Source organism: Phaenicophaeus curvirostris, chromosome 1, assembly GCF_032191515.1.
Source record: "Phaenicophaeus curvirostris isolate KB17595 chromosome 1, BPBGC_Pcur_1.0, whole genome shotgun sequence".
Lineage (NCBI taxonomy): Eukaryota > Metazoa > Chordata > Aves > Cuculiformes > Cuculidae > Phaenicophaeus > Phaenicophaeus curvirostris.
In genome coordinates this window covers 166,814,813-166,833,162 of record NC_091392.1, presented here as the reverse complement: position 1 = coordinate 166,833,162, position 18,350 = coordinate 166,814,813, and the positions used below count along the sequence as shown (strand labels likewise).

The window sequence follows — 18,350 nt, the reverse complement described above, 5'->3', positions numbered from 1 at the left end:
GAAAAGTATTATTAAAATTCATGTTCTAGGTAAATATCACTGAGTTTGAGTTTATTCATATGTATAGTCTTAATTAATTAATAGAAAACCTGTTGGTTTGGCTGTCGTGCTGTATGGACAGTCCTGAAACTGTGCCAGGGAACCAGAGAAGAAGGTGTTGATGCAGAAAGTAAAGCAGAAAAAAGAGGGGAAACTAATACTTCTTTTGCCTTTCTAGAATAAATCTATTCAAGATTGCTCAGAGCATTATGATTCACAAGAGTATTGCTTTCTAATAAATTATCATCAAATCCTCTTCTGAAGAACATCGTAGTTCTGCAAAGACTGCATATTGAATTTTGTATGTGTGTCATCTTGTTGAATTACATGGAATTACATGTAGAGTTAGGCACATGCTCTTTTAGGCCCTTAAGGATCTAAAGATTTGGACTTTAGGCACTTTTTGAGCTTGTTTTTTTGCCCCTTTTATCCCTTTATCATGGGAGGAGTGCTTAATAATTATAACTTCATTGTACATGTCCTGGAAGTGTCTTGTGGAGAAGGAAATGACTGTAGTAAAAAGATATTTGTGGCATCAGCATCTGTTCCTCTAATAGGTAGTTTTGTTACTGCTCAGAAGAGTGAAAAAAGAACATGACTCCTGCTGTCTGTCTTCCAGTCAACTGAAAGGTTCTAATTAAAAATAATTACATCATTGTGTAGTTTTGCAAGTGTGAGTAAAATACATATATATATACACACACACGTACATCCACACCACTTCCTGTATGCAAATCTATTTTAAACTGTAAAGTATGAATTTAAACCTCCACTGCTAGGGTAGATTTGACAAGGGTCTGTGTAGCATTGAGAAAGCTACTGAAAGATGTTTTGTGTGTATCTGGAGCCAATTTATGGATGCTTTGTTCATCATTTTGAAATAATTACTTCTGAAATGTAAATCCCATGGATTTGACTTCATATTTTGCCAAAAAGGATTTTTAGTGTATGTTCTTTTTATAAAATGGTAAAGAATCCACCATAAGATGCTGCTTCCCAGCCTGACACCCCTTATTGGCAAGACATATGGAACCCCAAATCGTGAGCAAAGCAGTTTGGCATGAAATTGTGTGATTTGGTGAGATGCCGATTGTGACTGAAAATAAAGCAAAGATGTTGGTTTCATCTTCAGCTCACAGCATGGAGTGGTATTACAGCCGAGCTAATCTACTATTCAGTTCCTCTTTCTTCTTTGTCAAGCCTGGTGTGCCTGATGTTCCCCTTGAATTTATTAGCACTTATTTTACACTTGGATGAGTCAGTTCAAGAAGCTCTAATGGTGGGGGAGACACCAGTAAAAGGGTGATGCTTTCATTCTTAATTTATGTAAGTTTCACTTACTTGGTTGTAGTAAGCATTGGCTATGTTTGCATTAGCAAGCATGAGTGAGTTCGCAGGATGTGTGAATGTCTGCATGAGGTTTGACTTTGGGTTAGCGGTAGCCTGTTCCAAATAATCAAACTCAATGTAGTAGTTTGGAGCATGTTAGATGCTCCCCCGGAGCACATCATCTGACTTGGTTCAATCTGACTGGTGTCCAATTTGTGTGCTCTGCAATAGTTTGCGGATGTGAACTGAAGTACAATGACTGGCAGTTGCTAAGAGGTTTATTTCAAAAACACATTTGTCTCCTTTTTCTTTCTATTGCATTTTCAATTGATTAGCTGTTCAATTAAGCAAAATTATTTATTGTCTAAAAGAGTTGCTGTATGTCTCCTGCAGTTTCATTTTTACCTCACTTCCTTTACTCTAGTTTTAAGGACACAACATTCCACTGCAACAGTGAGACATAATATGCTTGATCTCAATGCTATTAGCAAAATTAATTAGTGTGTTCTCATACTTCTGTGTGAGTCAATTTTAAAGAATCTACTCTCAAGATCAGCCCCTGAATTTCATCTGTAAATTCTATAGCCTAGTAACTCACTTTTTAAAGAAAATTTTATCTTTCCTAGCCAGTTAACTGTTTCATAATTCTGATGTTGATTCTTTGTAATTAACATTTTCTTATTCACATTAATTACTTCGGGTTCAGAGAAGTGCCATTGATAATGTTTCCTTAGTCTAGAAAATAACCTTTCATCCAAAAATTATTTACCATCAATGTGGCTAAAATGACCTCAGAAAACATTTACATGGACTTCATAATTTTCAATTTGCCTATATAGCTTGACTTTTCTTCTTTTCTTCAAAATTTGCCTGAGACTCTAGTTTTATTTTGGTTTAAGTCAAAAAGTTCCCATGGTGGAGGGGTGAAGAAACAGCTTTGAGTGGAGAGAGCGTGACTGCATCTATGTTAGCAGTTTAGATCAGATGAACAATATGGTTTTGAAGTGAAACCCTCTCGCCATTGCTGCTTGCTGCATTTTTGCTTGCCTTGCAGTTTGTGCTTGAATTTGCGGTATTGTGCTCACGTTTGTAGCACATGAACAGGATTCCTCTTAGATCAAACAAAATTGGAAGAAGTCTCTAAGATCATCTAATATATTCCAAATGCTTGTGGGTGTTCAGGTCATGGGAGCAAACCAGAAGTAGCTTAAGGTAAAATCCTCGGAGATGGTCATAACATAGGTGTCTGGTCCTAAGCAGCCACTGTTTGCTCTGCAAGTCAGCTGGTACTGTGTTGTGGTAAATAATGGAGATGCAACTTGTAAGCAATATATAAGCACTCCTTCCAGTTACTGCAGTTTATTGGAGTGGTATGCTACAGGCAGACTACAGGTTAACAGGCTATTCATACCTATGTAGATTTTGAATAAAAGTACTGTATGTGTTATTTTTTGTATGATTCTACTCTCATTTGTTAGTGAAATAAGATAGTTTGCAAGTTATTTGGTTAATAGAATAAAAAAGTATAGATTGATTGCAATAAAATATTTGTGTTATTTATGGTTCTATGTAGATAAAAAATTATGCCAGCAATGGAAGCCAGGAGGAGATAGCAATAATATCCCATACCTACGTATTGGACTAACTAGCCAATTAGTTGTATGTGTAAGCAGGATTTCTATGCCTAGTTAATCTTCTTCTCTGTCATAAAACTTGTCAATAATTTCAGCTAGGAGGACAGCATTCCTCTAGTTAGTAGTGAAACACCAAGCAAAATTTTTTTAATTTATTTAATGTCTACAAAAAAATAAGTAATTTACAGTTCTAGTATTCTAGAATTATTCGAATATTTCTACATAGAAATAGGTGGTTTGATTGTTGTTTTTATAATTTTGGAACTGGAAACTTTGCTGGCACATACAAAAGTAATCTGGAGTCAAGTCTTTAATGAATATTTGTACACACAGACAGCTCTGTCATTCGATGAGAGTTGAAGAAGGTAATACTGGAGTTAAAACGAATCAGTAGTAATTCATGAAGCAGAAAAGCCTTTTTCCTAACAGATTCTTGACAGAATAACTTTTGTTTCCTTCAGAAATTTGAGAGAAGCAAGAGATAATGCCATCGCTGAAAAAGAGAGAGCAGTTATTGCTGAAAAGGATGCTTTAAGAAAATATGATCAACTCTTAGAACAGTAAGTAGCTTTTAAAATGCACATTAAAAAATCTGTAGGTATAGCTATATTTGTATCTAAGGAGTTTTAGGTAGGAGGAATGACTGCTTTCACTTTCTACTTATAAAGAATAGACAGAATGACACATATTTTGTTTAAAGAAGTTACAGATTTGATTCTAGCAGACATGGGGTTTTTTTCCATTACCAGTGCAGTTACAATATGAAAGTTTGATTCTTCTACAATCCTGTAAAGACCAGCAAACATAATTTTGTATCTCATAGCAATAACATGGCTTTCACACTGTACAGTGGCACTGGTCAAATTCTGAACCTGTTCTGTTGTTCTTTTTGTTCTTTAGTTGAAAGAAGAAAATTATCTTGTATGATTCAATGAATAATTTTTGTGAAGTGTAGTTGGAGTGGAGTAGTCATGAACAGTTATGCGTAATACATCCTTCTATTTTTACTGCTGTCTCTTCTTAGTTTTTCATATTTCATGTATAAAATAGATCATCCATAACAATATACAATTTTATTCCTATGGAGAAGGAAGTCATGATTGATTTTCTGCCTGCTTACAAGCAGTCTTTCAATCCTGATCAGCAGCACCTTGTCTTCACTTTTTGTAAAGTTAGAATATTAGCTGTGGTAAATTATGAAGTAATTTAAAACTAGGGACTAATCAAAGCTGTTTTGGGTAAGTTTATTCTGTGTCCTTAGTTTTGGACTTGATTAACTGTTTAATCCACATCTTATTTCTGAAGGTTAAAGGCCAGTTCATTAACGAATTGTGCCACCTTGTGTACTTGATGTGAACTGAGGGGCATGGTTTAGTGGTTGTTAGGAATGGTTGGACTTGGTGATCCTGTGGGCCTTTTCCAACCTAGTGATTCTGTGAACTGGGTTTGCTTGGAATTGTTTTGAATTACAAGTAGTAATCTGTTAAATCTTGTTAACTTAAGCATATACACAAATTAAAGCTTTTAATTTTTATGTATAACTCCTAAATTGCAGTGGTGATATTACTGAAGTAATAGCACTGCCCCAGCATAGCCACAAAGGACTAACAAAAATGCCCAGGCTAACTAGTGTTGTGAAACAGTGGAGGTGGTTCTAGAGTCAATGAGATGGTTCAGAGGACTTGATACGCATGCTGAGTTTCAGGAGGCTGAGTTTCAGATTAACTCTAGTTAGGGCAGAATGGGCCCAAGGGTGCTGAATGGCATTTAGTGGTTAGAGTGCATTATAGGTGTTCTTGGATCCTCAAAAGGAATTAAGTTAGCAAATATTGGGATGATGGTTCCACAGTGCAAATCAAAATGTGGAAATCAGAGCTGGTTAAGTGGGGTCAACAAGGAAACTTGGTTCAAAACTGATCTCCCGAGTCTAAATAAAGTGCTAAGTTGAGCCAGCTATTTGTTTCTTTCTGGTGAGACTCGTACCTTTCGCTGTGATAAGACTTGCTATGACATGTGGCAAGTTCATATCTAACTGGAAGTTCTTCTCTAAACTAGGTCTGGTGTACGGTAACTTGAATATGCACACATGCTTGGTTTAATAAAAATATCAGCTTTATAATTCTCACCATATTTTTTTTTAAACTTAAGGGCCATGGAGGAAATACTTCTCTCTTCTGCTATATTCAATCAAATGAGTTATTTTTTCATAATGTTTCTTGGTTAAGGAGGGAAGTTACCTTGCAATGAGAAACATAGGAGGAAGATTTAGAATACCCTTAGAGGGTAACAAAAGAAGGTTAGCAGTATCCTGTTTGTTGTTGCCTTGTTTGATACACTTACGCTTCTGTCCTCTGATAGCCTTTTTTTAACTCTAAGATCTCCAATTAAGTAAAACTCTCCTCAGTTTAAATAAGTTGATTAACACTTATTTCTGGAGTTCAGAGGAGTAGATAATTTCTCAGAAAATTATGCTTTTTGAAGAAAAAGCTTCTGCTTGGGAAAATGGAAACCCTATACTTCACTTCTTTAAAATGTAGGTGTCTCTTTAAAATTACCTCCCATCTAACCACAGTACAGGTGTCGGGACCATGACTTTTTCCACATTCCAAATCATCTATCTAAGTATACTACAAAGTAAAAAACTGGCATGATGAGATGGAATAAATGCTTTAACTTAAAAGACTCTGAATTCTGAATTTACTATGGGCTGACATGTGGCAGTTCTGTGGAACAGGAAAATTATCTAATACCACCAGAATGCCCTAAGATAAAAAAGGAATACCCACGCTGTCCAATTCCATATTTAAGTGATTATAACAGCTAGTTCTACTTCAGTGAAAACAAAGTGACTCATCATAGTTACCACTGGTATCATAATCTGTATAAACAAACATGTTTGAAAACTTCAGAAGTATGTGGAATGTTGACTGGCCTGAATGGTGGTTAAATAAAGCTCCTGGCAAATCTTGTGATCAGAAGTGTAACTAATACCACTAATACCCAATTTTCTAGTCAAATGCTGTTATTTTCATTTTTTTACTGATCTATGTGGTAGCTTTTTGTAAACAGCTGTTTACAAATGCCAAGTAAATACCAAAGTGATAATATGAAAGAATCTGTTGTTTCAACTTTAAAGTAGGTCATTGCTAGTCAGGATGTCTGGATGTAAGTTTTGTTGCTCTCTTTGCTGTTATACAGCTCTAAATCCTGTATGAGACTCCACATTGCATTTACCTGTGACACTGATAAAAACTTAGTTGATTTGATATTTTGTCTTCAGTTTTGGTCAGTGACATGTAGTAAAAAAAATTTATGGTCAAATGGAAACATTTTCATTTTCTTTCAAACTGCCGGTAATGTGACTTAAGAATTTTTTCTAATTATAAAGCTATATTTCATCAATTGAAAGTGCCTCGGGGTTGAATGAGGAGAGCAATTCTGTAGCAGCTCCATCACCTACAAATATACCAAAGTTTAGAATCTAAATATGTTTCAACTTTTCCTTCTCTTGAATATTCCTGGAGTGTTATTTTCAAACTATTGACTGTTAATCTGTTACTTCTCCTTGCCAAAAAAAATCCCCAACCCAACAAACCACCACCACCAACAACAACAAAAAAAGCACCAAAAAGCGGAACTGCATTCTGATTTCCTGTAATTTTTTTTTTCCTGCTGGTTAAATTTTCTAGTTTCATGTAAGTTGCAACATCAAACTGAAATGGTTCCTTTGTTGAAAGTGGACTCTTGGGTCTGATAATGACCAAGAGCAATTCACCACAGGGGATGCTTACAAGAGCCATCTCTTACCTTTAATTATTCATTTCCTTTAAACTTTGAGGAGTATAATGTGTTTTTCCAGGACTGTACTGCTCAGCTCTGTCAGTAGAAACTGGTTTTAAAATTCCAGTATTACTAGGAACACAAGGGAAATGCATAGATGAAGTGTTTTTACAAATTCTTATTTTTTTCTTAATGACAAGGAAAAAAAATCTCTGTGCTGTTACAGCTGATTGCTGCTCACATAATATATTCAAGGGGATTTTTCTTTTCTTGTCTTTGTAATTGTAAAATGAGAAGAATAGGAAAATGAAGAGAAACAAAATGTGTGTGCAGTAAACGGAGTAGGCAAGAAAATTGTTACGGCAGCACTATTCCTTCAACTTTGTAGTGGGCAGTAGTTATAAAAACCTCTTGGTTTTGTAAAAGCTAGTGACGGGTTTAAATTCCTGTCTCTGTCTATGAAGTAAAAGGATATTTGTAAGTATGTCATTTTTTTCTTTTTTCTTGAATGTGCAGAGGTGATAAAAGAGCATTTTTAGACAGTGATTTTATCGTTGGGTTGAGTTTGGGTTGAGTAAAGTCAGGATGATGGCTGCAACAAATAGTCTAAGGAGTCTAAGGATTATTCGAAGATTTCAAAGGATTTTGGATTAGTATTTAAACATTTATGGACTTATGTATATATAGCTCAGCTATTTAAAACTATTAGATTTGTATGCACAATCTGCTACAGGTAAATACACCTTTAGGAGTATTTTTAGTGTTTCTATTTAGAAATGCCTTTCTTAAATGAAAAGCAAAATAGAATAAGTCATAGACATTTTTTGGTAGCAGTTGTCTATGCTTCATAGATTTAAAAAAGCATGCAAAAGTTCTTTATGTCTTTTTGTGTGCTTTTCTTTCCACTCAACTGCAAGCATTGTATACTTTTTGGAGACTTCTTTTAGTTCATCCATTAATCTTTATGATTTGAGTCTTTTTTAAACCCTGTTTTCATTGTTCTTCATTATTGTGGTACTCTTTAGAATTCATTCGGAGGTGAGATTGATGTGATCTAGATGTATTTATGTGTGTCATACTCTGTTGGTGATCAATTCCATTCATAGAATGGGTGTTTAAATTAGATGAAGTTAAGATCCCTCTATCTTCTTATTAATTGCAGACAAGCCTAGAGCACTAGCTTAGATGAGAAGATGATTGCATGAATTTACTGAATAAATAAATATTCTATTTTGGATTTAGGACCTCTACTGAGTATGCATGAATCTAATTTTTAGATTAACAGTTATTACATTGTGCATTCATTGTTAACAGAAACATTAAAATTAATTGTTTGTTCCTTCTATTAACGTGTTTTTGTAAACCAGATGTTGCTGACTTCAATGACAGGATTCTAATCTTAAAATGAAGTCAGTGTATTTGTGTGCTGGACTTACTGTTAATATTTAAATAAGGGCCTAGTATTTCTTCCACAGTATTTGTATAAAATGAGAAATTAAATATGAATTACAAGAAGATCCTTGCTGAAAAATTCTGACCAAAATATTTGTTTGCCGAAGCTGCCTTAACCATGTATTAAAAACTACTGCCATACTCTTTTTCTCCCTAAATACAGCTGCTACTTTTATATATGAAGTGCTTTGAAATACCTTGAATTGAAGAGCTATATAGATCTTGAAAATTACTACTGCTTTAAATCTTTAGTTTGAACTAACTTCATTAGTGTTTTCTAAAAAACTTGGTAACAATCATTGCTGCTGCTGTATTCATTTAGGATTTTTGTAGTATGATGTGCCTATGTGATTTTGATAACATTTACAATTTTTATCGGAATAAAGCCAAGCGCTGTACTGTCATAGTTAGACTTTGTCTAGATTTCAGCCCTATCCAATGTACCTACTACACTTTTCCCCCAAAAAAAACTATTTTCATCTTGTTCTCCTCATGAGAAGGTACGAGGTGCAGCTAAAAGGGTAAAATTCCATTAATGTCATTGAGACTGCAAAAAGACACCCTCTGGGAAGTTCAGAAGCACTGCAAACAAGGCAGTGAAAGGATCTGGAGTGGTAGAATGGTGGAGAAGAAGAAAACAAGTCTGTTTCTGAGGTGATTTGGTCTAGTTTGTTTCCAAGCTGTAGCAGCAGCACTGAAATCCGTAACAAAAACAAATCTGTGCATCCTCCATTTCTACTGAAATAACTGAGGGGGCTCCTATTCTCTTTCCCTGTTCTTCTGAGGATATGGTTATTTGGAGTTTGCATCTTAATGGATGATTCTAAGCTGCATTTTAATAAAGAGAAGGAGAAAACCTGATTAACCAATTTGATCGAAGAGATGAGCAGTAGTGGTAGGAAGCCTGCACACTTGCTAGGGCATCACTGGTTATCTTTGTTTGTTTCCTAATAAGGATCTGAAAATTTTACATTCTTAGCTAAGACAGCGTTCTTTGAGAATGAATGCTTTAAGCCCTGTAACCAGCCACCTCGTAACTGTAACTGACTTGATGTTGTAGAATTATCAATGTCAAGACTCATAGGAATGATAAGTTAGGCTGATGGCTGACCTTTCTGAGCTTCATTACATCTGCAACGCAGGCTTTGAAGTTTGTTCTCTTACTGTGCAAGGAATGTTCAATGATTATATTTATAGCCCTAGAAATCTTTTTATTTCAGTTCCTCTTGCTCCAGCTCCCAAGAAACAATTCTCACAAAATATTAGCCTCTGAAGGATGCTTTGGGAAGGTTGTAATATGAACATATCCTTGTATCATAAAGATTTTCCTTAAGCCTTGAAGTTCTCATTTTACCTATTCATTTCCTGCTAACCAAAATGCCTTAATCTTAAAACATTAGGATTAGTAAAGGCAAACTGTTAAAATTCTGTTATGGCTATTATGCTGAGTGCCAAAGAAACTGTTTAAGTCCTCAATTTTTTGTTTGCCTGGAAAGGTTGAAAATGTATTGGTGTCCTTTGAGAACAACTTAGAAGGCAATTATAACTTCCTTCAAAGAGGCATTATATGGTATAAGGGTGCTGGTGCTTAGGCTTCACATATTTCTTGAATTATAGGATTGAAACTTCCACTGCAGTCCATGATTTTGCTATGATTGTTAGTATCTGTCATGTATACACGCATTTTTGTGTTTCACTGTGCACATTAATGATGATGGGATAACCAAATAGTATTCCTTTGGTACTCACTACCAAATAATGTTTCAGGTGCTAAAAGTTCACAAGGGTTCAAAAGAAGGCCGAAAAAGCTCAGAGAAAAATTTGAGAATGACTCTAGCAAGTAGAAACCGCATCCAGTTCAGGAAATCTGTGAGCTAGAAACAGTTGAGCACTAGTGGCAGAGGATTATGGAGAAATATAACCTGTGCAGAAGTTTTTCTTGCTCTTCTCAAAACATACGCTTTTGGCTACAGTTGGAGACAGGATTATCAGCTGCGTGGGCCTTTTGTCTAATATACTGCAACTGTTCTATATAAAGCTATTCTCTGTAGAACAGAAGCTATGAAACGCTGGGAAACTTCTCACCCTGTTTGCTGGATGTGCTTTGTGTTGCTTGAAAGTCTATACTGGATGTAGTGACAAGATATAAGTAAAAGCATTTATCTGAAGATGAAGTTTTGATTTGATTTTTATATTTTAAAAAACATTGTTACGTATATCAGCTTATATATGCAAATATTATTTATTTCCGGAACCTTTCTAACCATCTGAGCATGAAGGATTAAATAAGCGCGTGAAGCCCCTGGCAGCACTGAGTAGCCCAAAACATTAAAACTTCAATGGCAGGCAAGAAAAGAACCTGTTTATAGGAAACTCCCAAGTACAAGTCACAAATAATAACGTTACCATGAATACATGCAGTCATTGTTAGCTGCATATGTCTACCAGAACTGTGCATTATAATGCGTGTTCAAAAGCTATACTCCTCAAAGCAGGGATACTGCTGTGTTTTTTATATGACTGTACAACAATTTTTGTATTCAAGTGATGACTATTTATATTTCAGCCTAATAAAACCATACAAGTTTTCTATTGATAGTAATTATCTTCTGGAATTACATTCTGAATCTGTGGTTACATTCTGATTACCTCCTGGAAAACAATATGATGCTAGACTCGTATCTGGACAACTAACTGTTGAAGAACAGTCTGTCCAAATAGATGTTTATATGTTTTGAGAAGGAAGTTACAGCTTTGTAGTCTTACCGGCCTGGTAGTCAACTCATAGGAAACTCTGAAACATTAGTTATGAAGACTAATGAGAGAGCGTTTTGGGCTGAGTTTTGGCCGCCACTTGTCTTCCACAGAATCACAATCAAACTTTTGAGAAAAATGTTAGGTTGTTAGGTGTAACTGGAAGCCTGACTGCTGCTCTCCACCTAGTCTGCACTTGCATGTTGGTGATACCTGTTCCATGTAAGTACGTACCATGAATAAGGAAAATGATGGCAAATTGTTCTGGAATTGAGGGTAGCTACTCCATTTAGAAGTAAAGGACCATCATACTGTGTTTATGGACATGCTCCCAAAGCAGTGTACGATGGTGAGCCATTCTGCTTGCAGGCTGTAAGCCTTGGGCTGTTTGCCTTGGACTTTAGTCCATCCAGCATTGAGTTTGCCTAAGTAACCTTAATCATATCGAGGACTTCCCAAAAGAGAGGGACATATGATATTTGCATGTAGTGCTCTCAAGTGATGAAACCACTATTCACAACTGATGGAACAACCATGCAAGTCCTTGGCAGCCTGTTTACTGCTTTCTCTCTTCATGAGTCATGAGGCTTGTCTAGTGACTGGTCCCTCAATGAGGAGGGAATAGGAAGACCAGGACTGCAGGGCTGACTTCCCTGTTTATGATCTTATTCCTAGACAAGATTTCCTCAAGAATGTCTCCCAGACTTTGTCAGGGTTGGCTCAGAGAGTTGTTTACATTCAGGGAGACCAGTAAATTTGTGTTTTAAACTGCATGCCTGCAGCACTGAAGTATTGCATCACTTTTTGGATAGTGGGAAGACCATGTCCCTTAGTTTACTCAGTGCAAAGCTATATAGATAATTTTTATAGCTGTTTGTGTTCCTAGCGAAATGATCTAAAGGCACAATTTTGTCTATTTATGTGACTATCTGAGTAACTCTTTAAGAGTGTTCTGTGAAACCAGTAAAATGGACATGTGATTAATGGTCAGTGCATAGTTAACCAGGGTTCAAGAGCTTGCTAAGCAGTACCTTGGTCCTGGATAGCTGTAGTGGCCCAGGTTAGCAGCATTTTTACCAAACATCACAGAGCCATAGTGGCAATTGCATGGGACATGATGTTCGGATCATGGGGACACCAAAACAGTGGTACAACTTTGAGTTATTTATGATGTCAGGGAATATGCAGGGGGGAACTGGGCTTATATTTGGGGGGGGGGATGGGAGGAAGAGAAAGAAAAAGAAAAAAGTTACTTACAAACAGGACTTTAGCAAGACCGAGGTTAAGATGGGGATATTTGTTCTGGTGGCCCTCTGAGGTGTTACTGTATGAAAGTAGATATGCTGGACTGCTGGTGATGATTAGTGAGAGGATTCATAGTTCTGTGGTTGGAGGAATGTGGTGAGAGGCAGTAAGGACTAATTAGCAGTAGGACAAGAGGAAGTAGCCTCAAGTTGTGCCAGGAGAGGTTTAGATTGGATATTAGAAAAAAGATCATTTACTGAAAGATTGGTGAATCACTGGAGCAGGCTGTCCAGGGAAGTGGTAGAATTACCATCCCTGGAGGTGTTGAAAAAAACCCCCAAACACGTAGACATGGCATTTTGGGACATGGTTTAGTAAGCACAGTGGTGTTGGGTTAATGGTTGGACTTGATAATCTTAGAAGTCTTTCCAATATCTATGATTCTGATTCTATGGACAGAGAACCTGGGAACTGAAGAAACCCAACAGACATGCAATGGAAGAGTGCATATGAAAGAGTAATCAAGGGGCTGTACTACAAAGGCTTCTGTAGTTCTTACCACTAGGTAGAATTCAAAAAGGTGTTCCTCATATGAATATAAGGTGCCCAACACTTTCTTATAAGCCCTTTTTATTAACAGTTTATTTAACTTGAAAGGAAATTAACGTTGACAAATGAAGATGGTGTTGCACAGGCCAACCTGCAAACTCCTCTCACAAAGCATGGAGAGCGTAGGGACTGTGTTTGTGTGCATTCCTTATGTATTTTCCAGAAGCTAAAAAATTGCCATAGTTCATGCCAGCTTCTCACCCACAGAATATATCTTCGTATGGGCAGCATAACTTGAAAAGCTCTCTCTTAAATGGAGGTAAACTTTTCCATCAAGTGCCAGTCAAGTTGGAGAAATAAGTGTACTAGAAATTTGAGATGAAGATTGGACATTGTGCACAATGATTATACCTGTCAGCCATTTAGTATTTTCATAAAATGTTAAATTTCATAATTTATATATAAAATGTAAACATACATAGTTGCACTTACATGCCTCTTCTAAAATTTAAATACTGTATAGATTGTCAAAATGCTGCAGCTCTTGGCTGATATTTTAACATAAATACTACTCTGTGTGTGTGTGTATATATATATATATAAAATCTAGTTTAAGCTTTGATGTGGAACTTGTCATCTGGAATTGTTTTCATGGATATTCTAATTGGTTTATGGAAAGTGTTTGTTGCCATGGGTAAACAGATAGAGAAGTGCACTCATTCATCTGATTCGTCCCTTCTGAAACTTTGCTTAAAGTTTGCTCTGATTTCTCTGAAATCTTAACCTTTAGAGAATTTAATCTAGGTCATAAATTTCAAGATGTTTCAAAAAGTTACATCTTGCCATTTTACCTTGGATACATTGCTGGGGTCATCAGAATTGATTGTGGGTTGTAGACAGGGGAAGATTTTGTCCCATTCAAACCAAAAAAATTATGTTTGTGCAAATTTGTGACATAAGTAGATAAGAGTAAGTAGCGTATTTGCTGCAGGGTACTTAGATTTTTCAAATGTACGTATGAATGGAAAGTGACTGATGTGCAACAAGTTAGGAAAGAGATACCTTATGGTAATTTGTTTGCCTGCCAGTGTTCTCCCCCTGCCTTGTGTTTTCTTACTTCGTGAAATAATCAAATCTTCCTGTTGCTCTTTGTCTCAAATGGTTATCTGTTCATACAGAACAACTGTATTAAAAGTTTTAGTTTGTCCATTACAGTAAGCAAAAATAAAAACCTATTTATTGCTAAAATGATATCTTTTGGCAGATCTACTTGTGAATTATTTTTAAAGATGGTTTTTACATTTATCTTTGTAAGTCTCTTTTGTTATGCCAGCTCTCTAAATCTTTTCATAAACTTCAGTTAAAAGAAACATATTTTCCATTATTGTTTTAAAATATAATGTTTACTGGAAGGGAAATCTAGTGAATTCCCACAGATGAAGTGTGAGTGTATTTCTCCCACTTGTAAATGAATTCTTATTTCCTACAGTACATATCCTGGTACCACAATGAGTCATTTTCAACATGTTTTAGTTTAGCTTCTAAAACATTTTAAAACTTGGCAGATACATGTAAATGAATGTTGCATCCAGTTTTAGAAACTGCTTCCAAATAATATTTTACTAACATGATGACTGTGAATAGACCTTTCAGAATACAGAATTGTCCTTTGTGATAAGCCTGAAAACACTTACAGAGGTCTCTTTTTTTTTTGTTTGGGTTTTTTTTTACCTTTAACATATTTTGGATTAACCATCCTGCAGAACAGGGAGAACACTTTTGTGAAAAAAACTTAAGATTTACAGGCAAAGTGTTGTAGACAGAGTATTTATGATAGCTTTTTTTTTAGGTGCATGAACTTGATTTTGCAGAATTTCATGCTATTTTATTTTACAATTTTACCTTTTCTAAATAAATGCAGTGCCACCTCTGTTAAAATACAACATTGTTTAAGGTTATATATGCCATTCCACACTTTTGATATGTTTCCTGATATGTTACCTTGGCAGTTCAAATATTAGAACTAAATAGTGTATATGATTTATGAGTAATAGAGGTGGAATGGGAGAAAAATTGGGGAAGGAGATCAGGCGTACTTAGATTTAAAAGCAAACAAAAAACCCACAAACAAACAAACAAATCCAACTGAAAATCACCACTGTTCCATTTGTGAGAAAGTTTATTTTCATTTACTTATTACTTAAATAATCTTTCTTATTTTAGTTTTCTCTTCCTGGCTTCCTGATACCTGGAACATTTCTTATAATGGGACCTTAGATACTTCACTCACATGTTGATACCTATGCTTAGACACACTCACATTTCTGCAGTCTGGATTTGAATACCACCCAAATTTTTTTCCTTTTGTTTGCAGAATTTGTCTTATCAGTTTAATGTGTGTGGTAGGGATAACTTTGCAAGTCTGATTATTCTCTGCTCCAACTTCAACCATCTGTATGTTGTCTGCGATGCAACACCATGTTGTCAGCAAGTTGTTCTTACTGTAATTATACAATCCTTAACAATTCCTTTAGCTTTTTATTAGAAGAAGATTTCAGAGCACATTTAAAATTCGCATTGGTAAGTTCTTTCATTTAAAGATTTCCTGGAATCCCTTTTGTCTTAGTTGCTTGATGTAACATATGAAGGAAGCTTATTTCAAAATGCTTCACCACCACCACACTCTACCACAAATTGTTCTTATTTACTTTTCATTAAGGAGAAAATTGAAAAAAGGATGAGGGAGAAGTTATTTTAGGGAATTGAAAATCTTAATTATTTTGTCAGAAGAATTACAAGTCCACTCTTCCACTCTTTGTCTAATTTGTGAAACTTGCAGAAAACTGATGATAGGCAAAAGAGGGAAGGGGAAAAGATGAGGAGTGATGAAAGGCATAATGTGAAGAAAAGAAAGGAGATAAGACAAAGGAGATAGCAGCCATGAAAGATTTGAATAGGATTCATCTCGAGTGGAGAATAGTTAGTGCAGTTTACTAGTATTTTTGTGGAACAGTGGTCTAAGCCAGACAAAGGAAAACCAGTTGCATGAAGGGATTGGATGCATGGAAGGCAGTGTCCTCAGGATGGTGGCCGAGTCCACTTCTTCCATTCTGCCAATCCAGTTACTTCTGTATAGCTATTTGTAGAGGTGGGGACTGTAAATCATATTGAAGGTAACTTATTTGATAGGCATTTTGTTCAGTACAAGATGAGCATTTCCTTCTAGTTGTAACACTGGAAGCCCTTGAACATCCATTTTCAGAGATCTCAGTTTTGTTTGTACCACTGTTTCAGAATTTTGTGATCTTGAAGCATTTTTTTTAGTGCAATATACTCTCAGACTTTAGATGAGTTCCAATATTAGTTTCCAAGAAAATGGAGTAAATGCAACATGGATTTCAATATAGATTTTACTGTGTCTGGCATTAGACTTGTCTAACTTTAAATGCCTGTGCTGGGATGAAACTGTGTCTACAAGGTACTTGTTTCTTTCCATTGACTTGTAAAGGGAGTCTACACAACTAGATGAGATGTAGATACCTACATTGTAAACATCTGAAGCTAGGTCAGGTGAGTCCACCTGTCTTTTCTGAGTTACGTGAGGTCGGTATAGACTCTTTTCACAAGTTCATGTGTTTAGTAACCTTTATGTTTTACCATCGTTCTCATCAAGTCCTCATCCAGTGCAGAATTTTTAAGCCTTTAGGCATTTGTCAAATGCTGGCTATCAGATTGAAGGATTGGGAAAGATTTTGAATGACAGAAGTTTATTGAAATTATGTAGGTCTAGAGTTGTGATTATGCAAATAATTAGATCTGGTTAATGGAACTACAGAGGCAGAAAAATACTGTACTCCTTCAAAATTTTCAATCTTAGCTCTCTTACAGTAACTGGAAAAGATACCACACCCAAATGAAGAGGAAGCTTCTATTTGTCTTTTTAGAGAAGAGGAGAGAAAGGACAGACAAAAATTGGATAATACACCATATTGTTTCCGTAATATGAAGTGCATGTAAGTCCCTTTGGGTCTAAACGTGACAGCACAATTGAACAAGAGATGCAATAACTGTACTTAAAATATAATGCAGGGTTGGTAAATACAGGTTTGGCACATGCGAGTGGCTTTCCAGCAAGTTGTCATAGTGATATCTGAGGACAGATTTTCCTTGACTAGATTCCACTGAAGTCTTACAATACCTCCTGTTCTCAAGCACCACCTAGCCTCAGAGGCACTTAAAATCAGTCAGCATTCCAAGTTGGAGCACATCTAGGTAGAGGTCCCTGCTCGGAAGTCTCCTGATTTGGAAAGCTAAGTGCTTATTTTGATATGGATAGGGAGGTGCTTGAACTCTGTTCAAGTCCCTGAAGGGCCTGTTTTTATTAGATCATGGCTAACTCATTGAAAAGCATTGAGTTCACTCCAGAGCAATGTTAGGAGAGGAGATGATGGATAAGCTTGCCTTTTTTCTTTTTTATGTGCTTTGAGCACTTGTCCAGGAAGTTCAAGACCTTGGTCCTTTTTCTCTCAGTCTCTCTAGTTGTTTAAGCAGGTTTTGGTGTTACCTGAAAGTTATGTAAATTTGCCCAGAATTATTTGCAACAGGTGTTGATATACGTAATACATGAGATAAGCAAAATGCCACAAAAGAGGAAAAATAAACAAATTTGGGTTTGTGTTTTTTTTGTGAAAGCTGATCATACAAGTCCTAAAAAAACCCCAACCCCTATAAAAAATGCAATTAAAATTTTTTTTCCTATGTTAATTGTCTTTTTTGCATTTCTTTTTTTTCATTATTAAAAAAAGCAACAATAAACGTACAAATGTGGATACTGGCAATAAAGAAGTTACTTATAAGGTTTATAAACATAATTTTGAGAGTAAGCCTTTTGAGATCATTGATTGTTTTGTCATTACATGTAAACATGTTTTCATAAATGAAATTGATCTTTGATATTCCTAATGGAAGGTGTTCTAGTTGTCGTGTTCAGATAGAGTTTGAATTTCTGTTGTAAGATTATTTTCTGATGCCAGCATTCTGATTTTCTGAGTTCTGATGCCAGCATTAGTCCTTAAATATCTGTTGTTTTGCTCTCTTAAAATCTTAGCCAGACTTTATTTTCCTAGATTGTAGCTTATCTGACTTCTCATGGGATAAATTCCTTGTTCTCCTGAACATCTGAGTACCATTTCTTTTAATCATGACCTTCCTTCAACACAGATAACCGGAATTCTGAACAATGTTTTAGATAATTTCCTTGTATGACACCATCATTTCCACTAGATGTACCTTAGTGATTCCTGGAACTGTATGTGTTTTGCATAGTTGGATCATGTTAGCTGTTTAGTTATACTGATACCATGTAATGAATCAATCTAATCTATCTTTTAACCCTCTGGATCACAGGAGCCACCGCCTTAAATTTTCTAGACCTGCTTTATAAGTCCTGGGTTTGTATATCATAGAATCATAGAATAACCAGGTTGGAAGAGACCCACCGGATCATCGAGTCCAACCATTCTTATCAAACACTAAACCATGCCCCTTAGCACCTCGTCCACGCGTGCC

General features: G+C 35.8%; 1 protein-coding gene across 3 annotated transcripts in view; it reads left to right on the top strand.

The window, feature by feature from the left end:
• PIBF1 (progesterone immunomodulatory binding factor 1) overlaps positions 1-18,350 on the top strand; it is a 113,875-nt gene that overhangs the window by 29,491 nt on the left and 66,034 nt on the right. For all 3 annotated transcript variants that reach the window (XM_069880315.1, XM_069880308.1, XM_069880324.1), the window contains exon 10: positions 3,464-3,562. In XM_069880315.1, coding sequence (XP_069736416.1) covers positions 3,464-3,562 — 99 coding nt within the window. The remainder of the gene's footprint in view (positions 1-3,463; positions 3,563-18,350) is intronic.